Below are 26,391 nucleotides of genomic sequence, written 5' to 3'. Positions count from 1 at the left end.
ACAGACAGATTTTGTTTAATCTCTGGGGTGAGGCCAGAATTAAAACAGTGGATTTTAGTAAGAGTATTAGGAATAACCATGCATACCAGGGAAGAGTCTTACAGAGTTGGAAATTTACTGGACCCAGTGATCAGTTGAGGGAGTGGATTAAGTGGCTCAAGACCAAATACTGGAAAACCAGGGACCAGAACCACATCTCAGGCAACTTGCTGATATCATGCCCATTTTATGAGGAGTTTGACTTGGTGCTGGGTACTGCTCCAAGCATAGAGCCAACAGCAGCGCACAATGACTTGGTCAGCCAGGATGGTACCCATTTGCCCCAGAATCCAGCATGGGGACTGATGGGAACTAGCAGCAGGCACCGAGAGCACCCACTGAAGCGCAGAGCTTTGCCGCAGAAGCAGCTGTAGGACATCCTGGGCCATACTTGGAGGAGCTTTTTTATGCCCTACCCCTGCACCAAGGAACAGCCTGCTGCAGAACTAGCAACAGAGATGGAAGGGACAGAAGCCGCCCTGGAGCCTGGTAGGTTTCTGGTTCCATTTTAACATTTCTGTGCTCCCACACTGGGCTATGTGAGACAATAACCCTCTGTGCCTTGTCCTGTTCCAGGCCCCTAGACCTCTACTGGCTGCAGCTCCTCCCCAGCTCACCCACACGGCAGCAGAAGCCTGGACCAATGTTCCTTCACAGGTCGTTCCAAGGGGAAGCGTTGCCATGGGGAACTTATGGTTGACGTTCTGGAGAGGGTCAACAAGCAGGTCCAGTACGAAAGACACAGGGACTTATGGTTAGAGGAAAGGCATGGCGAGAGGCAAGGCTCAGGCTGGCTGCTTGAGGACAGGGATTCAGAAGGGGAGCAGGCACTTGCTTCACAGTTCGTGGAACAGGAATGGCAGCTCAGGGAAGAGGACAGCGGGCAGCAGAAAGAACGGGGGAGGGGTGACTGCTACCACCAATGACTGCAAACGTACTAACTCCTGCTGCACCCGCACCAAGTCCTGAGTACCCTTTGCGGTATCCTGTGATGCAGTTCAGAAACTGCTTGGACAACTCCATGACCGAGTGGCCCATGCAATCAGGGCCGATGAGTGGCTGGGCAGGGCCACTGTGCCCCATGCAGTCCTCCATTTTGACCCCCTCCACTGTGGATGCCTCCACCCTGTCCCCCAGTGCCAAGTGCACAGCAAACATGGAAGGAAGGGAAAAGAGAACAGGGGATCAGGGGACATGCAACACTAGGGGGTTTCTGTCTTGTAGATGGTTTCACTGTTTGCTCTCGTTCATGTGCTTTAAGGGTTTGTTGTTACTGGTGTGTTGGTGTGGTACTGGCAGCTGGCCTGCCTGGCAATGGGGGAATATCGTACTTTTCTAATACGCATTTATACATAAAGCATTTTATCAAGAAAGTTTATTGCTATCACTGCATCACATCATACAATGTACATATTTCACATAATAAAGGTAAATATATGATCAGGGACAACTGGTAATTAGTATGCAAACACCATTCCCCAATACAGTTAGTTACATTAATCCATACTTTCATCACTTCCTTATATCAATCCATACTGTCACCCAACCACCCCTCCCGCATTTGATAAGTGGTCAGGTCTTTCATAAGTACATTGCACATCAATCAATTCCCCCCTCAAGCAGTTGAATCTCTCCTCCCCCACAATCACATTCATAAAAGTACTATTCTCCCTCTTCCATTGGGTCATGCTAGTCCATAGGGTGGGAACACAAAGCATCCCTGGCTTCTGTTGCCCAGTTACGTCCAGCTCCAGCTGTGGTAGGTGCACTTTCTAGTTAAGTGTACCAGTTCAGCAGTCCCTCACTATCATAGGTCCATTCGGGGGAAATGGCTCACCTCTGGCTTCACAAAGACTGTGAAGAGCACAGCAAGCCCTAGTAATGTGCACAGCATTGATGACACTGGAATCCAAATGGGTTTGTAGACCTCTCCCATGCAGGGGTGGTGGAACAAGTTTTATAGTGGGGGTGCTTACAGCCACTGATCCAAACTGCAAACCCTGTATATGATGGAAACCACTTGAAGCCCAGGAGTGCTGCAGTATCACCTGTGCCTGTAATGCTAGCACCAATGCTCCAATGGGATTTCAATCTGCCAAATGCACATTCAGCAACCATTCTACACACACTAAGAGTGTAATTAAACATCCCTTTGCCGGGACCTCTGATATCAGGGTACGGTCTCATAAGCCAAGGCAAAAGGAGGTGTGCGAGGTCCCCCCAGAATAATGAGGAGGACAGTAACTCCATTCATGACAACGTCATTTGATGGGAATAGTGTTCCAGCTTCTCTGTGAAAGTAGACTCTTGCTCTGTGAAAAACTCTGGCATCATGAACTATTCCAGTGCAGTCCATGCTGACATTCATAAATCAGCCTCTCTGGTCCATGAGGGCTTGCATAACAATGGGGAAGTGCTCTTTGCAATTTATGTACCCATGTGCTCATTGAGGAGAGCAAACTATAGACATGAGTACCATCAATAGCACCCCCCACAGTCAGGAAACCCCATTCTCTCAAAGCCAGCAATTACGTCAAGAATATCATTTATGCTGGCCACTTTGAGGTAAACCACACACCTGATTGCCTCAGAAACCTCTGCCACCACTTTATCCACAGTCAACTTTCCATTGTCAAACCGCTTATCAACGGACATGTAGCAGTCTGGGGTGGTCAGCTTCCAGATGGTTATGGCAACCCACTTCTGGACTGGCAAGGCTGCCTTCATGTGTGTGTCTTTACATTGGAGGGTTGGGACAAGCCACCCACCAAGCTCTTGAAATGTAGCTTTGTTCATGAGAAAGTTCTGGACTCCCTGCTGGTCACCTCAAGTCTGCATGATGATGTGGTCCCACCAGTCTGTGCTTATGGCCCTGCTCCAGAAGCACCGGTCTATGTAGAGGGCATCCGTGGCTGCAATGAGTGTCATGAGCAGCATCAGCCAGTTCAAGTTTGCTATGACTGTGTCCTCCTCCTCATGCTCCGTCATTAGCTCTGCCAGGTGCCTTCAGTTAGTCAGAGAATTCTACTGAAATGTCCACTAGCATCTCACAGAAGCTCCGCCTGTTTCCTGGCATGGGTGTAGAAGTGCAAGCAAGAAAAGTTCTTCAAATGGCACCTGCTCCATGTTGCTGGCTCCGGTTGCTGGGAGCACACAGACCAAAATGACTGCTTGGCTGGCTGTTCAAACTTCCTGTAACGTGCAGGGTGGACAGCCACGTTTTCCTACACTGCATCATGATCAAAGGGCTAGAATGGCAACATTTCTAGAAGATGCCAGGAAGTCTGGCATATGGTTGGTTGGACTCAAGTCTGTGTACTGCAGTGTGGATGTCAGAGCAATGGGTTTGAACTCAGGTTAGAAATTTTTTAATCTGTGGTTGACAATCAGCGTAGCTGTTCAAGCTCTGGGTTCTCTAACAAAGAGTTCGCTGACTAGAGGCCCACTAACTCTGGGCTTACACTGCAGTGAATGACTTAGAAGCCTAAATTCAATTTTCAAAAGTGACGTTGGCACTTAGGAGTCTAAATCTCACAGAGACAGTTATGAATCGAACTGGCCATGTTCAGATCCAAAAAACAAAAACAAAAAAAACCCACGTCAGGTATTTTGTGCACATAAAATAAGCATATACAAAAGTAAGTGTTTGCAATTACAGTGACTAAGACTGAAAATCTGGCTCTGACTATAAGGCACCTTTTCCTGTGCTGCCAAGCTGGAAAGGGACAACCAGTACCCTACAGCAGAGAAAAAAAAATCAGATTCACTTTGCTAATGTGTTCACGAGAGATATTTTTAGCTCTTAAAGTAGTTTGAATCTGGATTTTATTTGAGGCAAAACCACCATTTATACCCTTGATGAAATTCTGGTTACAAAAGGTACAGGGAAAGCTTTAAACCAATCTCTATGGCATCAACAATACTCAACCAAACTCATGTATATAACGTCATATACCCTGCAAGCCAGTAATATAAAAAGGACCCATATAAAGCAAAGGCCCTGTGCTAAAAGGAAATAAACTATCCTAATTCACGACTACACAAAATCCACCGTAAAAAACCTTCATAAATGAGATAGCACCTCTATGAAAGAGATGAAAACAAAAGTGGAGTGAGTGATTGTACTATGAAAACAACATTTCATAGAGTCTATGTTACCGCAACCATCCTGCACTTGTAAATTATGACTTAAATCCACATTGCAGCTACTACCTGTCACAGCTGTCAATTTTCAAACGTATACAAATGCGTCATCAGTGTCTCAGCTTACTTTGACAGCCTGTCTGTCTCTGAAGTTACTCTTGGATGATCCGTGATAACCTCTGTTCATTTTAAAATTTAAAAGGAAAAGATCAGTAAAAAAAACCTGCAGTGGTAAAAAGGAGCTAACACTAGGCTGGATCTGCTGACAACTATGTGCATTGGTTCAGCTATAAGTTTGGACCAGCTAAATAGCTAAAAGGAAGGATGCCCACAGCTGGTTGACAAAGCCACTAGATCTAGAATTCTCAACAGAACCAGCTCTCTTATAAGTACATGTAGACCTGGCTGAACAAAGTTAAAAATACCACAAGAACAGATTTTTCTCTCCTAGTATTTCAATAATTCTGCTTCCAGTTCCAGTGGAAAGTAAAGGCACAGTGATACATAGTAGTTAACAACAAAAAAGTTTTACACTTTAAAACCTCAAAAAAAGGCTAAGGTAATCAGAGTTTTGAGTAAATGTTGATTCCCTTTTTATCTAATCAGGTTCACTCTATTGTAATTGTGATGTTTATTGAGCACTAACAACATGCTAAATATTGTATGGGAAGAGAAAGACATGGACCTTACCCCAAGATTCCTACACAATCTAACTCTAATAGAGTCCATCCCTATTTTTTACCATACTGGTTGACATTCATCAAGCACTTGAATCGCCAAAGAGTATCAGGATGAATGTAATGAAATTTACTCTACTGGGTGTATAAGCATAACAGCAGCTCATACAGAGCCTGATCCAAAGCCCATTGAAATCAATGGAAGTCTTTGCATTGACTTCTGTGGGGTTTTGGGTCAGATCCAGTCTTATTGTAATTAACACATAACAAAGGATGGCTTGCCTTTGAAAGCTTTAGAGCTAAATTTAATTTACTGCACTCTGCAGATTTCTGTAGACTGCTGCAAATGGAACATTTGGCTTGACTTTTGTCCTGACAACTATGAAAGGGTACAGATCCCAATATCCACATGCTGTCTGTGTCTGCAATGATCGATCTTCAGATCATGGCACAGTTTGTTTGAAAGGAGTGTTTTTTCTTAGAAATCTTATTCTCTTTCTGTACTCCCAGTTATAAAGGGGGAGGGGTGGATTTAATTTAGTACAATTAAATTGAAATTGACTTTGAATAAAATAATTTATGCTTTTGAATCTCTTTAAATATATACCAACAGGAATCTATCCGCCCACATCCATTTTATACCTCTTTCATCTAAATTAGAGATTCAAATGCAAAATCTAGCAATGGGGATATCATGAGAATAGTGAGACTATCATGTAGATTTCAGCATACTCCCTAAAAGAGTTTGTACTCTAAAATGGTTTTAATTGTTGGTGTGCCAGTAGTTGGTTAGATATACATATTTCTTCAAGATCTGAAGGAGACAGGTTTCAAGGTCTAGATATCTTTATTTCTGCAATTTAAACAATGTATCATCAAAGAATCATTAGAGAAAATAAATAAAATGTATCTTGTTTGGAGGCTTGAAAAAGTTAATGAAGAAACTACATAATTTTAGGTTTCAGAGTAGTAGCCGTGTTAGTCTGTATCCGCAAAAAGAACAGGAGTACTTGTGGCACACATTGGCCAAACCGGACAGTCTCTACGCAAAAGAATAAATGGACACAAATCTGACATCAGGAATCATAACATTCAAAAACCAGTGGGAGAACACTTCAACCTCTCTAACCACTCAGTGACAGACTTGAAGGTGGCAATTTTGCAACAAAAAAACTTCAAAAACAGACTCCAAAGAGAAACTGCTGAACTCGAATTAATATGCAAACTAGATACTATTAACTGTGGCCTAAACAAAGACTGGGAATGGTTGGGTCATTACACCAATTGAATCTATTTCCCTATGTTAAGTTCTCCTCACACCTTCTATGGGCCATCTTAATTATCACTTCAAAAAGTTTTTTTTCCTCCTGCTAACGATAGCTCATCTCAATTGATTAGACTCTGCCTGTTGGTATGCATACTTCCACCTTTTCATGTTCTCTGTATGTATAAATATCCCCTGTCTGTGTGTTCCATTCTATGCATCCGAAGAAGTGAGCTGCAGCTCACGAAAGCTCATGCTAAAATAAATTTGTTAGTCTTTAAGGTGCCACAAGTACTCCTGTTCTTTTTACATAATTTTAGATTTTCATACCTCAGGCCCCAAGAAACGTTGTTAGTTCTCATTTTGCCTATGGAAAATGAGAGAGAAGAATTTGCAATGCTCTGTGGGGTTTATTTTGCTGCACTAAAAGACTGGTCGCACAGTACCTTTTCAATTGTAGCATGTTACCTACAGCTCTGGAATTGAATATTGCAATCCCCATTGCAAAATGATGCAATACACATTGATCACGTATATAATAAAAATAGTGATATTTTGTGTTTCTATTGTGCCTTCCACACAAGGACTTCAAATTAAACCTTAGTCACTCGTTCTATCTGAGATAAGGAAGTATTCTAATTGTTCAAATGTGTGCATTAGGGGAAAAAAAGATACTATCTATGCTAATTTATAGGCCTTGTACAAGAAAGAATACAACCCCAAATTTAATAGGTGTAAGACCTCCACTCTTCCTCATTGCAACCTCCTCTCAGAAAAATCTGAGAAAAGAGGAGTGTCTTACAGTGTCTGGAGGTTATAAAGTCCCAGGGTGAAATTTCAACCCTATTAAAGTCAATGGGAGGTTTGCAACTGACTTCAGTGGGGCCAAGATTTCACCCCCGGACTCTGTTCTTAGAAGTTTGTGGAGTCAAGGTCCCTTCACTTACGCATCCTGCCCTCTTGTTTAAAATAGCTACATTGATTGGGTCACTAAGACTAAGATAGTACTGCGGAAACCGTGGTACCAAGTGATTAAATGGACTTGCCCTCAGCCCCGGGTGACCAGATAGCAAGTGTAAAAAATCGGGATGAGCGTGGGGGGTAATAGGTGACTATATAAGAAAAAGCCCCCAAAATCGGGACTGTCCCTATAAAATTGGGACATCTGGTCACCCTACCTCAGCCACAAAGTAATTATCTGTCAAGGCTGGGATTAGGATTCAAATTCATGATTTCTAGTTCCAAATTCAGAACAGTAAACAGTGCATTATCTTGCCCATTTTACTAGTGAGGAAACAGACACAGAGATTAAATAATGTGCAACAAGCCAGTAGCAAAGCCAAAACAGAAACTCAGAACTAAGCTCTGTAAGACCCGCCTTTTCTAGTATGGCTGGGTTAGAATGTCTGTATTTTGTAAGCGTAAAAGTTGTACAAATCGAAAAACTGTAAGGAGGATGGATAGATTTACTTTTCTTAGTCATACTGTTAAACGTGTTGGATAACCTGTCAGGATGATTTGAGACAATTACTTGAACATTTGTACTTCTTATATAAAGTTACACCTTTCTAGAACTAGAAAGCCAATTCTGGATTGACCAGCTGGAACAAAAGCTTATGGCTGATAACATGGCACACATAGGTCAAATTTTCCAGAAGTGCAAGTTTGGCTGGAAACTCACAACCAGAGAAAGATCCAGAAAAGGATACAATTCTGAATGGGAGTTTAGCTTCAGTGAAGGTTGCAGAATTTGGTCCAATTCCCTGTACATTATCTCAAGTCATTCGAGATTTTCTTATGAATTGGAAGATTTGGCCTAACCAGAGAAATGAAAAATCAAAGATGAGAATATGTTACAAATTCCACTGATCCCAAAGATCCATTGAAATTTTTGCACTTCAGCCAGTGGACTTTCAGAGAGAAGAGTATTTCATGTCATGTTCTGAGCCTGAGTATTTATTAATGTATCAAGAGATTTGAGATTCATTCAGATATTTTTCCCCAAACAAAACCATTTCAAAGTGAGGTTAATTTCTGAAAAGACCTTTCCATGAATGGGTTCATATCTTTGAATGGAAAGAAACATTAGTTTTTAAAATTAGATTTGGTTCCTTCCTTCAACCTAAAGAAATAAGATTTTTTCCCAATTTTTGCCTCGTAACTGTTAATGTTCTTTTGACTCCTGTGGCCTTTGAAATACTATGATCTAATGAAACAGCGAGAAACACGTAGTGTGCATTTTTATTGCTTTCCAGTTATGATGTCTTCAAGACGTTTGTGTCCAAGAATACTGTAAAGTTTGTTAGCCATTTGGGCTGTACTAAGAGCCAAGGTACAGGGTGACCAGGGTGGGAGTTGGGACGTCTGCAAAAGGAAAGCCTGATGTTTCTCTGTGAGGCCAGAGGAAAAGTGCAGCAGTTATTATGGTATCTCTAGCATCAGATTGCTTTGATAAAAGCCCATAAGAGCCCTCCTGCTAGTGATAGCCTTGCTCCAAATTTTTTCTATTGGTGTGTCCAGAGAGAAACAAAAAATAATCTAGTTGTTACAGCTTTCTCTAAAAAAAGGTCACAAAGCCCTATTTTCCAATATTCAAATAGCAATGAAATAAAAGTGCACACCAATATAATGGGTCTGAATTGGATACAAATTGTGGTGTTGTGGGGGTTTTTTTAGTAAACCAGTTCATGTGGAAAACATGCAACACTTTGTGTTGGTTTTATTTGCTTCCTTTTTTCTGCAATAACTCGGTACTATGTTTTATACCCTTTTAGAGCAGTTGTAAAAAAAAATAAAAGAACTAACACAAACCAAACTATGGAAGGGTATGTCAAGCTGGTTAAATAAAACAAAAGCACAATCGATGCATTTCTGTCATTACTAAAGAAGTTCTAAAATTAAACTTGTTATTGTATCTTTCCTACAAGTATTTCTGATGCATTTGGAAAGCATTTGAAATAGCTGATGATTTATCTGTTGCTGCAAATATTTTCTACTTGCGGAAGCACTGTGTAATGCCTTTGCTCTTCTCCAAAAAATATCGTCTCTAGTTATTATCTTGTGAGTCATGAATTTTAAGAAAGCTAAAAGGCATCTATTTAAGGACTCATTCTTAAAGAGATCTCTTCTATCGGAGAAATAACAATAGTATTAACATCTGAGTCTTGCCCGAATACCTCGTGGTCATAGCAAATGTGAAGCAAGTTACTTAAAGACATATGGGATAAAGATGCCTCTTTTAGAACTGCCAGACCAAGGAGCCCATGAAGCTTGTGAGTTTGCTTCAGTAGGAAAAGGAGACGATTAGCAAACATATTAGTTTGTGTGGTTTAGTTAACATGGTCTAGATAATATTTAGTCATATCATTAGTGCAGGGGACTGGACTAGATGGCCTCTCAAGGTCCCTTCCAGTCCTATGATCCTGTGTTTTAAACACCATTTAACACCTAGCAGAGACAAAAAGAGTCATGTTTAAAAATGTGTTAGCCAGTCATGGTGAACACTCAGGTGCATCTATGTGTGGCTACTATAGGGGAAGACTTCTCCATAACTAACAGTTTTTTTAAATGGGAAGTTTGCACAGAGAACAAGCATAAATACAGTGTTTATGTAGTAATTACAGGTTTAATTATTTATTGTTTGTTCGGTGCCTTATTGTCATATTCATCTTTCAGTGAGAAAATATGCTCCCCTTTAGCTCCACAGCTATTTCTGCCCTTGGTTTCTTCCAAATCCCTATTCACTTTCTCTATTTCTCTTCCCTATCCATGTCTTTGGGCATCTCCTTTCTTCTTTCTCCTGCACTGCCTTCCCTGCAGGAACTCCTAATTTCCACCACAATGGGGTCATTTTCACTCCTTTCCCCCATTTCATCTGCTAAAATGATCAGCAATGAAATATTAGTTTGCAATGTTGTTGTAGTAATATTGGTCCCAGAATACGAAGAGACATGGTAGGTGATGTAATATCTTTCAAGTATCAGAGGGGTAGCCGTGTTAGTCTGGTTCTGTAGAAGCAGCAAAGAATCCTGTGGCACCTTATAGACTAACAGATGTTTTGTTAGTCTATAAGGTGCCACAGGATTCTTTGCTGCTTCTAATATCTTTCACTGAACCAACTTCTGTTGGTGGAATGTACAAGCTTTCAGACTTCACAGAGCTCTTTTCAGGTCAAGATTAATCAAATAATTAATGTTAATACTGAAGTATCATCATTGGGATGTAGCGATGACACTCCAATCAGATTAGTGGAAGACAAGCTACTGTCTTCCTGCAGTAGATCAGCTGGTTGAGCAGTAGACTATGGGTTCAATTTATATAGCAATCTGTAGGTTGCAGGTTCAATTTCAGCTTGAAGGAACTACTTGCTTTTTTCATGGATGATAGAATAGGTCCCAGAAGACTGGAGAAGGGCTAACATAGTGCCCATCTTTAAAAAGGGCGGGGGAAGCCAAGGACCTCTGGACCAGTCAGCCTGACTTCAATACCTGGGAAGCTACTAGAGCACAGTATAAAAATATTCAATTTGTGAATACTTGGAGGATGAAGAGGCAATCATAGCAGTCAGCATGGATTTAATAAGAACAAATCATGCCAAACCAGCTTGATTTCCTTCTTTGACAGGGTAACTGGTTTGGTGGATAGGGGGAAGCGGTGGACATAATATACCCAGTTTTCAGCAAGGCTTTTGATACAGTCCCACACGACATTCTGATAAGTAAGCTGGAGAAACGTGGGCTCAGCGGAACTACCATTAAGTGGATACATAATTGGTTAAACAACCACAAACAAAGAGTAACTATTAATAGAATGATGTTAGATTGGAGGGTAGTCTTAAGTGGTGTTCCACACGGAGGATCTGTTCTGGGCTTGATGTTGTTTAACAGCTTTATTAATTACCTGGGTGATCAAATTTGCAGACGACACAAAGCTGAGGGTGCGGGGGGGAGGGAAGGGCAGTTGCCAACACTTTGGAGGACAGAGTTAAAATTCAGAGGGATCTTGATTAAATGGAGAGCTGGGCTACAGACAACATAATGAAATTCAACAGACAAATTCAAGGTGCTACACTTAGGGAAGAAAAATCAAATGCACAAATACAGAACGGGCGACAATTGGCTTGGCAGCAGCCCTGCTGAGAAGGATCTGGGAGTGTGGTGGATTACAATCTCAACATGAGTCAGCATTGTGATGCTGTTGCAAGAAAAACAAATGCAATTTTAGGTTGCATTAACAGAAGCATAGCATGCAAGTCACAGGAGATGATAGTATCGCTCCACTCAGCGCTGGCTGGGCCTCAGCTGGAGTACTGTGTCCAGTTTTGGTCACCAATGTACAGAAAGGATGTGGAGAAACTGGAAAGGAGCCGTAGACGAATGACAAAGACTATCAAAGGTATGGAATGCAAGTCATATGAGCAAATTCTGAAGGACCTGGGTAAGTTTAGTTTGGAAAAGAGAAGATTAAGGCGGGACATGATAGCGGTCTTCAAATACTTGAAAGGCTGCCATAAAAAAGATGGAGAATGTCCTGCCCTCTGTGGCAAGAGAGAACAACAAGAGGCAATGGGTTCAAAATACAGCATAGCAGATTTAGATTAAATCTCAGGAAAAGCTTCCTAAATGTAAGAACAATATGACAACGGAACAAACTACCTAGGGAGGTTGTGGAAACTCCTTCACTGGAGGTTTTCAAAAGGAGGCTGGATAACCATCTGTCTTGCATGATTTAGAAACAACAAATCCTGCATCTTGGCAGGGAGTTAGACTAGATGGTTCTTGTAGTCCCTTCTAACCCTATGATTCTAAGAGAGTTTACCCCTCTGAATCATTGGTTCAAGTTGTTTGCAGACCCAGGCAAACATTATTGCCTCACTTTATACTTGGTTCATGTTTGGTAAATTCTTTCTGAAGCCATGAAAGTGAAGATGCTGCATAATCTCGACATCACCGGCAGGCCACAAAAATCCCTTCTGTGGGCTGCAGGTTTGACACTCCTGGAATAGAATGGGAGGTGAGGTCAAATAAATGAAATCAACTATCATTAAGACTTGGGAAATTCCAGAGTTGAGTGCTTGATTGCTTATGGCCTTACCATGGCACTAATCATGGAGTTTATTTGGCTCTCTTTATCTATAATGCCCATTTATTTTCTAAAAAGACCATCGCAAGTATGGTCATAAAAAAAACACGAGGAAGTATAGCTTTCTCCTCAGAGGGTGTATATAAATGCCATTAGTGATAATGAGTATTGTGTATGTCTGATGGCCACTGTCTTAGCCATCAGAATGGGGACTGAACACAGGTGCTCCAATGCTAAAAACTAAAGCGGGTTGGGAATTTTTTTTATTAAATGTTTTTCATTGGAAAATGTTCATCTATCAAAATGGTTTCTCAGGTCCAGGATGGAATTTCTGGTTAAATCAAGAGAGAGAGAGATCCTGAATAGCCAGTAATTTAGAGCTTAGGGCACTCACCTGGGATGACACGGACTTGGGTTCCATTCCCTGTTCTGTCTGATTCAGAGTGTGTCTCTCTCTGTTTTTTGGTGAAAATTTTCAAAGGTCTAGTTTTCATTCCAATGACAAGCAAAATGTCAGAAATTCAAAATTTTTCACAAAACAGAATTATTGTTTTCTGGCCAGCCCTACTAAAAGCATGACTCTCTTCAGCGTGAGCTAAAGAGCCATGCTCACAAGCTGGGAGCAGTTACACACCCACATCCTGTGTGGATGCGACACAGAAAGGGACACATAATATGCACTGGCCAGTGAGTTACACATGGGCATTGAAGGGCAAATATAATGCAACATCAGACACATGCATAAAAATGGATGTATACAATTTCATCTGAACTGCTTGCTATATTCTAGGTCTATTCGATGTTCATACTGAACTTTTCTAGATCAGCCCAAATTGTTGTTATTCTGCACAAGACATCTTGAACCTCTAATTGGGATTTGGTCATGGTTTGACATGTTTCCTAATTGATATTTAAACAGATTGGCTACAAGTTCTTTGAACTGCAAATGAGATATCAGAATAAAGATTGATACCTGCAGAGCACATAACAGTTTTAGAGTCTGTCTGTATTTAGTAGCTGCAGCACCTGACAAGCTCAAGCAGAGAGACTTCCTGTTCACAAGTCATTATGGATGTGAAACATGACATCTGACAGTACTTCTCCCACCACTGCTAAATCACACCCACTTCCACCACAATTCCCTCTTTTAATTTAAGGGGAAATGTTTGATTCCATGTCTAATCCAGGAAATACTTGGAAGACTAATGGGAGCATATTTTGGTGCTTCTTAATTCCCCATGTGATGTGCATGGATCCTGGCACCTGGGGCTTTAGTAAATCGCAGTTGAAAGAATAATCTCACATATTTAAACTCAGCAAATAAACATAAGATTTGAGGCCCTCTCCCCACCACCTTAAAGAGATATGTAAGATTATGCAACCACCCAACTAATATATATGTATAACTCACTAACTGTATTAACCTAGAGTCACATGGAATTCCTGATCATGGAATTCTAACATACGAAACATGTCACTCAAAATCCATGACTTTTTGATTCTTTTTAAAATGGATAGAAGTTTTTTCTAAAATTAAAGCCCATTTTACCAGCATTGTTTGCTGAACACTAACCTACCTTTTTTGGCTTTTGGGTGGGAGTGCATAACAGAAAGTTGTAGTTTCTTCTGCATTCCTATAATAAAGAACCAGTGGCTGATCACACACTGTAAAATGGGTAACTCCTATGTACAGTGTATTTCATGCTTCAGTCTCTGGCAGATTAGTACTATTTAAATTTCATGCTGACCCACCCAAGGCCATGAGTGATAACCAACAGCATAGAGCATAATGTAACTACACAGAACACATGAATGCCATTCGTACTGGGAGCATGACAAAATCTTACTGCAATAACAACCCATTTAATAGTGTGTTGGGGGACAATGCAGTTGTGTTCCTCACTAGTACCAAACCCAGTAGCCATGTGACCCGGGAAACAAAAGTTTTGGGTCATCTGTGGCATTTCAATCTTGGCAAGTTAATGGTTCACACAGCTGCCCGTCATCATCACCATATGCTAAACAAAATGCTGTCCCACTAGTTCACAGCTGCAAAAGTCTTAATTTATTCAGCTAGAATCAGCTATATTCAATATAGGTCTGGAAGCTTTAAGTAAGGAAAGCCTTTCATAATTAGGCTTGCAAAGCAGAGACAAGCATAAGCTTCTGCCTGTATTGAAATGACCAGATATTTTAGTTAATTCCGAACACTCAGGACAATAATACATCTATTAAATTGCACTTAACTGGGAGAGGATTCTGTAAATGAACATGCAAATGAGCAAAGGATGCATTTATTTCTGAATTACTGTACCACCATTATTGCCACAGCTAGCTTTTAAATTAGAGAAAGGTTTACTCAGACTAGGTGGGCAACTATAGACAGTCAACCATATTAACACTTAAAAATGTTGTATTGAAGAAGTGTGTATAAGTATTACTGTACATAAGGACACAATTAGTCACCTTCAGGGATGAAAACTGAAGTTCCAGTGCTTGTGGTCATTAAAGATCTCATGGCAGTTTTGGCAAGACTAGGAGGTCAATCCTGATAAAGTGACCAAATTCCAATTTGAGTCATTTTACATTCTACTTATTAAATTTCCCTGTATTTTCTACTGGATAAGGTATTATTTCCTTTCTGTCCTAAATTGTGGTGTAGTGTTGTTGAGCATTGCTTAAACCAGCTATTGTGTTCCAGCCCAGAGGTGGACGTATTTCAGTGGCAGATAAAGTGATATCGGTATACGATTTATCTTTATGTGGTCTAATTCTCAAAAAGGTGCTAAACACTCCTATTAATGTCAGGGGAGATCAAACCCTTTGGGAAAAAAATTGGACAAGTGAAATTATTTTGGGATTAATGATACTGTGTATATTTAAGAAAGTTATCTTCATTAATTTCCTGATCTATTTACTTCAAAGAGAGTTGAGAAGATTAACTTCAGTGGAAATTGGTTCATCTTGTATGAGCCATATGAGCAAAACTTAAAAATCTGGAGATGTGCTCAGAAATATGCAGGTGCACACACAAAATATTGCACTGAGTGTGCAATGTGGCTTTTTTTTTTTAAACATTTGGAAGTTACTTCAGTTTGTGTTCTTTCAAGCTGTTGTAAATTAGGGACCTTTCAATATCAGTTCAATAGATACAGGCATGCAAAAGATGCTAAGCCACATATTTTATTGCTTGCTATGTAAGAACTAAGTATTACCAGCGTCCCATTTATTCTGTGATCATGGAATTTACTGTAGAATTCACCCCTTTCTTCAGAAGGGTACGATGAGAGGAGAGCTTGTATTTGTAATTTGGGGAAATTTCACTTGTTATACTGTATGATTCAATTTGTTTCTTATTTAGGACTGAATATGAAGGATTAAAGGAACAAAAGAATTCCTACAGCTCACATACTGTATTCAGACAACACTGTGCATCTGAAATGACATGCCAATATTTGCACTCCTAATTTACTGCATTCCACCACCACCCCATTTTAAATGTCCATGGACTTACATAAGCATTATGACTTAGTCATGCAGAGAGTTACTCAGAGTTTTCTTGTTTAGATTGCTTACCATGGAATGCTTTTTACTAGCAATTTTAATTTACTATGTATAGATAAGCAAAATGCAGTAATCTGGATTTTGTCTAAAAGCCCAATTTACTTATATTTAAAAAACAAACTAAACCTCTTTTTTTTAAAAAAGGCTAGCTGCATATTCAGTTACCTGCTTGCACATATAATTACCCTGTTATTGTGCTTTGTTATGGGTGCTCAAATCATATGTGAGTATTCAGAGTTGGACGCCATTATAAGAAGTAGATTTATATCCCAATTTTGAGTTAAACTCTATGGTCCCAATCCAGCATGTGTAAGCAGAAAAGAAGCCAGTCAAAAGGACATAATGGCATTCCACTGTTGTGCTCAGCTCCTTGTTCTGCAAAACCTCTGGGTTAAAATCCTGGCTCCATTAAAGTCACTGACAAAACTCTTACTGACTTCAATAGAACAAGATTTCACTCAGGAAATTCAGACTCTGCAGATTTCTGGGATGGGACTTGGTATGAGCAGGTGTGGTCAGCATATGCTAGTACCTCTGAACCCCGACCTTACTGCTGACATTTTACAGAGCAACGTGCTATGTACATGGCCAAAGGCAGCTAGGATTCAGGCTCACAATAACACTAACTTTGCAATGTGAATGGTGCACCCATTTTAGGGATGGGGAAATATTGCACAACTCTTTCCGTCATAGATTGGTCAGTGAGGGTATAAAAGTGAAGATAGCACTTGCTTTCATATAGGTATCAATTACAAAAACATTACAGGGACACAATGGGTAAAATTTTGAGAAGTGCCTAAGAGACTTAGAAGTCTACGTCACACTTTCAAAAATAATTTAAGTACCGAGGAGCCCAAATCCCATTGGAAGTGAATGAGATTTAGGCTAAGTCACTTTTGAAAATGTGACTTACTTGCTTTTAAAGTTTTTTCCCATTTAATGTCAGCATCAAGATTTTCAAAATGCTTAGGGATTTTTGGTGCCTGTCCAGAGTCTCCTTAAAGGTGCTGAACTCCCACCCTAGGAAGGTCAGGCTGCTTTAAAGTGTCCAGTGTTGGGCTCCCAAACGCACTAACCACTTTTGCAAATCTTGGCCAACACAGCACAGGAAGAGAATAACAATTGCTGATGAGGGGTAGGGCTACAAGGTTACTCGTTTTCACATTTTAAAGATTCTCTTAGTTCACTATACATATACAAACATTCATTCTCTTATTACATTTGCGCAGGAGTGTGGGCAATGAGGTATTTAGAAGCAGTTGATTTCATAGGAGGTTTCTATAGGGAGATGTGCTCTCTCTCACTTCTGTATGCAACTATATTCCTTTTCTACCTCAAATTCTAACAACATTTTGGTATTGAAAAGCATATACATCAGTATAAGAGGTGGGTCCAAACCAGAACACTATATCTGAACCTACATTTAGAACACCTTGACCGTGTCAATCTCTAATGGATACAATGTCTACTACTCATGGACCCTAACAAACAACCTAGACATTAAACAGCAAGTTATAAGAAAGCTTAAAACGTGTTCCAAAGATTTAATAACTGAGCTGATGTGGGACTTCTGTTCAAGAAGTTTTGCACATCTGCATGACTAATACAAATGACTTTCAGCAGATACTTGAAAGCACATGGACATCTATTAGGATCAGTGCAAAAGGCCGTGGATTTACACTTAGTTAATGCAAGCAGATTACTCACAGCTGGTTTAATTAGGAGTAATGCAAATTAAGATTGAGATACCATCACTTTGTCTGGTAGCATTAATGATTACAATGTGTCATGAAAGAAAATCTCTGATATCCAGCAAGAAAGCTACATTCTAATAAAATGTGTTAAGATGAGGACTTGAGTAAAGCAAACCATTTTCCATGATGTGTTTGTACAGTGCCCAGAACAAGAGGGCCCCTGATTCATGACTGGGTTGCTACCTGCTACCCCACTATAAATAATCAAAGATTGGGGCATATTTCCCATAATGACAATACTGCAACGTAATGATCCTTTTATATAGCTAGATCAAAAGCACAACTGAAGAATGAGGGGACTTTTCCATTGATTTCAACAGGCTTTGGATCTGGCCCCTACAGTATATACAAATTTAGGCCCTGATCTCACAAGTAACAGATAGGTCCCTGTGCCTGAATGGGCTCCACTGAAGTCACTAGGGGTCTGCGCACAATTGGGGCCTTAGTTCTCTGACATCACAGATCTTAGTGGGAGTTTTGTCTGGGTAAGGAGTGCAGGATGAAGTCCATAATCAACTGCCTATATACAGTTTGATGTTCAAGTAAATGGACTAATGAGTGTATTATTAGAACTTGTAATTATATACCCAGTAATCCATTGAATTTAAGTGACTGACAAGCGTTCACTTGGGGATATAAAAATGCAGGAAGCTAATATTTATATTAATTCACATGTTAATTTCATGATCTGTGACTCCAGAAGATTTAAAAAACAAAGAGCACCAATATTCCTTTAAATGACTGCAGAAAAATGTATTTGCCATTCCCCTGAAAACAAACATTGACAGCCAAGAACTGAAACAAAACCATGTGAAGACATTGTTTTAAATTAAGTGCAATATATCTACAGAAATGAGTTACCACGTTCAGTCTAAACAACTATTATCAAGCAGGCTTCAGTTTTTCAAACAAAACATTTAAGAAAGGCTTACTGTTTTCAGCTGAGGCTGTTTCTGATTACAAAGGAGAGCTTTTAATTAAGATTAGTAAAGCCTAATTCATGATATAATTTGGTTCCTTTATTTATTAAACATCTATTAAAACCAAGCAATTAAGGTTAAATGGGTTGAAGCACTTAAAGTGCTCTCCCCTGCCTTAAATAATATAATAGAAAAGAAGAACATATCAATGACTAATTGAGACCAGTAGACGCATGTTTCCATCAAGTTTTATACATCCCTGTTGCTCATAAGCTAATAAAGAAAAATCCACTGGTAAACTAGATCTTCAGTGGTAAATGATATTGTCCTATATTTGAAGTTTTGTAGTTTTTAGTACATGAATTTAAGAGCAAAATATAAAACACAAGTTTTATAATGTTATAAATATAGTATAAGACTTGCTTTCATTATGGGTTTTGCCCTTTAATTTTATATGGTTCAGTAAAGAACAGAGTTGGTAAAAATAAAATGCTTTATAAAAATATCAAAAAGGGGGGGGGGAAATATCTGCTAAACAATTTAATCAAGTGTAATTAATCTGTTTCTATTTGACTCAATAGCTGCTTGTATGTGTGTGCATGCACACATCTGACTAGTTAATGTAGAAACACATGAAGTCTGGGTTCTGGCTTTTATTACTGGTATAATACCCCACCTTTTCCAGATTGCTCATAACTTTGTCAAGTAATTCATTTGGGGTTGAAATTGTCCATGCTTGATCTCAGCTTTGAAGTTAATGTCTTTTGGAAATTTTGAGGAAAACTGGGCCAGCCAGTTTTTGAATCCTACATCTATAAACAGAAGACACATGCTTTCTGTATACTTTCCAGTCAGGGATTTGGGACATGCACAATTTAAAATACTGAAAGTTGGGCCCCAATCCTGCAATCTAATTCACACAGATGAACTCCCATACTTAGTTGGAGACCCACGGAGTTCAGTGGGACTCTGTGCAGACATAAATGTCTTGCATGCCCAGATCAGACTGCAGGATTGAGACAGGTTGTTGATGAGATCTAAGGAATAAGCTATGCACAAATAAAATCAGTTCAGTAATTTTGAAGTTATGAACATTGACATTGTTCCTTGTATGCACAGAAGCATTATAGAGACATTTTAGTGCCTTCAGATTTAGGGCTGAGGCAGCTTCCCATTATAAAGAAGACTATGACATCTCCTACCCTCATTCCTCCAATCACTCCTACCCTCATTCCTCCAATCAAAGTTGCCTAAACATTTCCATAAAGTCTAATCACAAAATCAGACTGGGGTAATAAGAAAGAAAGAGCTCTCACTTCTTGAAAGTGTTTTTACATTTCTTCTTTTGGGGCTCAGAATTCCAATATGGATTGATCTAGAAAATCAATTTTTGCTTTATTCTGGTGGTCTTGGTAAGGTCTGCTGCCTTTGGCTAGTTTTGAGGGACGGTGAAAGTTATGGATTTACTGGTGTCAGTTTATTATGTGTATGGTAGCAATTCCACGGGATTCATAAGGCCAATACGTCAGCTTTCTCAGGAGTTCAGTAAGTCCAAAAGAGCTTGAGGCAGGCTTTCTAAACTGTTTAAACATGCTAATATAGTAATTCCTCTGATGTGAGCTAATATGCCAGGTTACCCTAACTACTTCCAATTTATATTATTTAACAAAGTATTTCTACTGATATAAATATATACTGATTTCTAGATAGTAAAGAGAAATAGCAGTACCAAGTTAAAATTTTGGCCTTAACTCTGCTTTTTCCGACTTTAAAAAGACTTATGTCTCAGCCCTAATGTTGCATTAATAAAGGTATGGTGCATGGAATTTTACATAGACGAAACTTGATCCCACGACCTATTTGGAGAAAGCACAGTGAGATCTTCTGGAGAATTGCATACAAAAGCCTTCATATCAGTTGTAAATAAAACTTGTCAATAGATACAATTTCATGGAATCATTTATTTGTTGCTTTCAGGTGTTTTAAATATTTTTACATGTGTATTCTCTATTTGGAGTCCATGTTATACCACATAAAAGGATTTTATGATTTACTACAGACAGATGCTTCTGTAATGGAATTCTATGTCCCCGATTAAAAAAAGGAAATTAAAGCACAAACAAAAGGAGGATCTGAACTGTCATGGGTATATGAGATGCAAAATCACTTTTAGAGAGAGCTAAAAATGACCCCCTAAAGACTTGAGGAAAACATGTCTTCGTGACACAGATTAATTCCAAAATGTAGTCCTCACGTACTTGATCCGTTTATCACCAATGTTTACACAATTATATTTTTTTTAAAAAATTGTTAATTTGTACTGAAGATGAATGCCTGACGACACAAACTTCATACCTTCTGACCTGTCACTATCCAATACCCAAAATATTTGCATTCTGAAAGGAGGTGGGGCAGCACAGTAACTTTGATTTACATGGATTGAAGTTGACTATGCTCAGTCCAGTCATGGCTTCACTCTCATTCTCAGTTGTGCTCCCTCAGGAAAATAAAGCTAATATATGTTTTGTTCATAAGTAAGATTTCTTGCTCATAAGTAAGATTCCCACAGTCTACTCACATGTGAGATGTCCATCAGCTGGGGGGGAAAGGGATTTGGGACACTCATAACTTAAAATACTGAAAGTTGGGCCCCAATCCTAGAATATGATTGAGTTCATGCTTGTATAGAGACTCTGACTTCAGTGGTACTCATTGCTGGGTAGGAGATAGATGGTTTACCTTTTCACTATCATGTACTCAAGAGGAAATATCCTTTTGTATTCCACATCCCTGGTGTCCTTCAAATCAAGGCTGAAAACTTTAAATGGTGTGTGTGCACGCGCGCACGCCTTTGCCATTTTGCTCTGGACATATGCCACATTAGAGGATTTTCGCCTTGTTTCGCTCTTTAATTAACACCCAGAAGCCTTTGGGCATGGATTAATTAACTCTCAGGGAAGCTGTAGCACCCTACTGTCTGTGCAAGAAGAGAAGAAGAAGAATCGGGATCTGTGAGAAGTTGGTTATGGGTGAAGGGAAAAGGAAAGTGCATTTATTCCAGGTGCATGAATCACTCCATATCCTCTTTGAACTGTAATGAACCTGGTGGCTCATTACTGGATACTGTATTAATCTCTAATGCAACATCCAGCTCGTAGATGGCTCCATAATCCCTCCAAGATAGAGAAGGGAACTACCACCAGAGGTCACAGGAAGGCAGAGGTGCTGGAGCAATAGGCTGGAGGCAGCAGCCTGAAATCTGATTGCAAAGAGATGGCCAAGCAGATTGGCAGCTGTGATGAAAGGCTGCAAAACAGCCTGTTTCTGGCAAGGGGACAAGCAGTAGCCATGACAGGTAAATGTTTGGGAGTGACTTCCAAAGTGAGGATCCATGTGGACGGGTCCAAACAAGACAGATGAAAGGACTGGGCTCCTGCTGGCAGACCTACAGGCTATTGAACAATTGCCTTCAGGAGATGGCTGCTGTGGGTGAGTATCTCTGTCAGCAGACTAGAGGAGCTCCACCTTCATAGAATCATGGAAACATGGGGCTGGAAGGAACCTTCTGAGGTCATCTAGTCCAGGGGTTCTCAAACTTCATTGCACTGCAACCCCCTTCCTGACAACAAAAATTACTATATGACCCCAGGAGGTGGGACCAAAGCCTGACCCCTGCCATCCAGTGCAGGGGATTGGGGGGGCCAAAGCGAAAGCTCAAGAGCCGTAATCTGAGCCCTGCCACTCATGGCTAAAACCAAAGCCTGAGCCCCACCACCCAAGGAGGCTTGGGGTTTGGCCCTGGGCCCCAGCAAGTCTAACACCAGCCCTGGCAACCCCATTAAAATGGGGTCATGACCCACTTTGAGGTCCCGACTCACAGTTTGAGAACCGCTGATCTAGTCCATCCCCTGCACTGAGGCAGTACCTATAAACCTAGAGATCCCTGACAGGTATTTGTTCAACCTGTTCTTAAAAACCTCAAGGAGACAGGGATTCTACAACCTCTCTAGGAAGTATATTTCAGATCTTTATTATTTTTATAACTAAAAAGCTTTTCCTAATATCTAACCTAAATCTCCTTTGCTGCAGATTAAGCCCATTACTTCTCATCCTACCTTGGACATGGAAAACAACAGACCATCATCTTCTTTATAACATCCCTTAACAAATTTGAAGACTGGTAGCAGGTCCACTCTTGATTAAAGAAAATTGAGACTAAACAAACCCAGGTTTTTTTAGCCTTTCCTCATAAGTCATGTTTTCTAAACCTTTTATTATTTTTATTGCTCTCCTCTGAACTCTCTCCAATTTGTCCACATCTTTCTTAAAGTATGGTTTCCAAAAACTGGACGCAGTATGCCAGCTGAGGCCTCCCTACTGCCAAGGACAGAGGAAAAATTACCTCCAATGTCCGTGTCTTACATATGACACTCCTGTTAATACACCCCAGAATATTAGCCTTTTTGCATCTGCATCACACTGCTTCATATTCAATTTTTGACCAATGTAACCCCAGATCCTTTTCAGCAGTACTACCACCTAGCTAGTTATTCCCCATTTTGTGGTTGTGCACTTGATTTTTCCTTCCTAAGTGCAGTACTTGGCACTTGTCTTTATTGAATTTCATCTTATTGATTTGAGATCAATCTATCAAGGTTCTTTTGATTTCTAATTCTATTTTCCAAAGTGCTTGTGCCCCCTCCTAGCTTGATGGCACTCTCACCATTATTATCCAAGTCATTAATGAAAATACGGAACAGTATAATACTGGACCCAAGACAGACCCCTGTGGGATCCCATGTCCTCCTAGTTTGACAATGAACCATTGATAATTACTCTTTATGTACAGTTTTTCAGCCATTTATGCACACGATTTATAGTAATTTCATCTAGATTACATTTCCCTTGTTTGCTTATAAGATCTGTTATGTGGCACTGTCTCAAAAGCTCTCCTAAAATCAAGATATATTACATCTACTGCTTTCCCCCTATTTACTAGGCCCAGTGAACCAGTCAAAGAAGGAAACTAGGTTGGTTTGGTATGATTTGTTCTTGACAAATTCATGTTGGTTATTCCTTATCACCCTGTTATCCTCTAGGTACTTAAAAATTAATGGTTTAATAATTTGTCAGTATCTTTCCAGATATTGAAGTTAGATTGACTGGTCTATAATTTCTCGGGTTCTCATTGCTCTTCTTTTTGAAGATAGATACTTTCATACTACTGCACTGGACTGCCTTTGGGGCTGTTGGTTCATCTTTTATTGTAACTTAAAGCAATTGTGCCTAGACTAATTGCACTGTTTATTTCTGGCAGCACTAGTAAGGTACTCACTTGCTATTCATCCTCATCTGAGAGAGTGTTTGTGGAAACCCACAGAGTTGGAAGAACCTGAAGGGCCTAGTGTTGAGAACGCCTTGAGTGCTTTCCTCCGTGTGTATGGTACACCCAACCCACTATTAAATATTAAAGGAACTGTACCACAGCACTGACAGTGACTCCCTGCAGTGGGGTCAGTTACAAAAAAACAAAACAAAAAACACACTAGACTGTTGGGGATTTGGGATATGGCAACGTTTGGGGGATTATAAGAGCTACATTTCTGAATAGATATGGTCAGGATTTGGCCCTTTGTAGTTTGCATTGTTTGGATATTAAGACAGAAGTAAATGTTATTTTTTCAAAACAAGGTTTTGTGGAATAAGCTTCAAAGACACAAGCTTAAACACATAAAGAAGGAATGCAAATAGATCTAGAGTACAATTCTACACCTGCATAGGAAGATATTGCCAACATCTGCTGAGATATGAAGTCAGATATAAATCCTCAGCCCCCAAAATTGCACAAAATTGCAGTAAACCATCACCAGCTTCAGCAAAGTACTTATATACCTGCTCAACTTTAAGCACTGAATTATTCCATTGATGTCAATGAGACTATTCACAGGTTCATAACTGAATCTAAGCTCCAACTACCAGATAATCACATTAGAACAGAAGTACTCCAGTGCTATATCCTTCTGACAAGAACAAGTGGGGGACCATGTATATCATGTAATAGTTCTGTATAACAGGTTTTTCAGTAACACTACTTACAATGAATAATAAATTATTAGGCTCTCACCATTTCAAATTGTATTGGCTGAGGCAGTGAATGAAAATAAATTAAGCCCAATTTTCATGTCCGCACCAAGCACAAAGTTTGTTTGTCTAGTAAATTGAATGCAGGAATCAAAGCAATCTAAGGTCATTTTGTGTATTTAATATCATCTCTGGTATTGCCATCAGAGGTTATGCAATAATGCAATGTCAATATATATGAGAACTTGGTCATGAATCTGATGTTATTCACAGTAGCAGATCGCATTGACTTCAGTGGAACTGCTCCATTGTTTAGCGCTAAACATGTTTAAGTGTCTGCATGATCAGGGCCTTACCTTATCTTCTCCCGCACCAAAGGGAGAAAAGCTTTAATCTTTTGCAACTTCCTCTGAAGGAGGAGACACTAACAGCGTCAAGATGATATCCCCAATTCAGTAAAGCACTTAAAAAGACCCAAGCTTACAAGTTAAGCACATATTTAAGTGCTTTGCTGAATCAGGGCATCTGAATAAAATAGCAATACAAAATACCAGGGAGACATATTCCTCTTGCTAGGAATACTGGAAGTCCTAACTGTATAGGAAACCCTCATAACCTAAATACAGCAAGGTCTGGTAGCACCACCTATTTTTAAGGTTGCCTGACATTTACCATTATAAGATCTTGTTCTCCATTGCTTATAACTTTGCCAAACATTAACCATTTGAACTTTTGCCACGTGCTAACTATTTCTGGAAAATTTCAGACAAATCAGTTCAGCCATTTCTGAGAATTAGACTAGGAGAAATGATTTTGTCTGCCTATTAAAAAATTCTGGCAACCATTTCTTTAAATAGTGCTAGTGTCCCCAGGCTTTGAAGCAGAGACTTGAAATTTGGCCGGGGACTGGCCTGTGTGTCTTTGTGCCTTTTGCCATCCCCAAGAAAATCTGTCCCAATTTAGCCAAATAATAAACCTTTGGATAATCTCAGTTTGTGCAAGCTAAATAGAGACTTCTTAGATTTTAGCAGATAAAAATCTCCATACATTTCATTCTCATTGAACATGCGTTAGCCTTTCACAGCTCCTGGTGCTGACCAGACTGTGCATGCCCCATTCCCTCACAGCTTGCACACACGAGTGCTTACCCGTGCCATAATTTAGGTTGCTCAGGGGTGTGGAAAAGCCACCACCTGAGTGACATAAATTACACTGATCTAAGCTACCGCTGCTTGGAGAGGTGGAGTAATTATGCCAATCGGAGACCACTGAGTGTCTGCACTAGCAGCGCTACCGTGGTGCAGCTACATCGGTACAGCTGTGCCACTGTAGCCATTCTAGCATAGACTAGCCTTCAGGATAACTAAGAACACTTCCTCTAGCTGAGGGCTACAGGGCAAAGCAAGATTTTCCCTGTAGTTGCTTCTCCAGGCTGGGGTGGGGCTGGCAGCAGAATTGACAGCAGGGAAACTGGCTCTCCCGTGCTCTCAGTGACCCTCTTGCTGATGCTCAGGCAGCACTGGGGAAGCTGCCTGACTTAAATGCAGAGGGGATGAGAGCCAGCCTGGAGGGAAAGAAAGGAGTACATTGGGAGGATTAGGGTCAGATTGGGACTAGCGTGAGGGGGGACCCTGGGACTTGGATCTGGAGTGATGGAAAGGAGGTTGGGATTGGGACGAGGACCCGGGGTTGGGGAAAAGACAGGACTGGGACAGAGTCACAGTGGAGGGGACAGGGCAGAAGCCGTCAAGCTTGAGAAAAATATGCAGAAGGGTCTGACACCATTAAAGCACTCTTCCCCCACAGAGCCTGGAATGGACCTGAAGATTCCTGAGTCTCACCATTCCTCTTCTGTGAGCAAATATCTG

At 40.2% G+C, this 26,391-nt stretch overlaps 1 protein-coding gene across 13 annotated transcripts in view; it reads right to left on the bottom strand.

Moving 5' to 3' along the window:
• Positions 1–26,391, bottom strand: part of SCUBE1 (signal peptide, CUB domain and EGF like domain containing 1) — a 308,473-nt gene that overhangs the window by 261,416 nt on the left and 20,666 nt on the right. For 8 of the 13 annotated variants that reach the window (XM_039547805.1, XM_039547812.1, XM_039547728.1 and 5 more), the window contains exon 3: positions 13,782–13,838. The exons of the other annotated variants lie outside the window; for them this stretch is intronic. In XM_039547805.1, the coding sequence (XP_039403739.1) occupies positions 13,782–13,836 (55 nt within the window). In that variant the 5' untranslated portion in view covers positions 13,837–13,838. The remainder of the gene's footprint in view (positions 1–13,781; positions 13,839–26,391) is intronic. 13 annotated transcript variants of the gene reach the window in all.

The sequence above is a fragment of the Mauremys reevesii genome, linkage group 1, assembly GCF_016161935.1.
Source record: "Mauremys reevesii isolate NIE-2019 linkage group 1, ASM1616193v1, whole genome shotgun sequence".
Classification (NCBI taxonomy): domain Eukaryota; kingdom Metazoa; phylum Chordata; order Testudines; family Geoemydidae; genus Mauremys; species Mauremys reevesii.
Note: the sequence above shows the minus strand (reverse complement) of the source record. Positions and strands in the feature narration are given on the sequence as shown.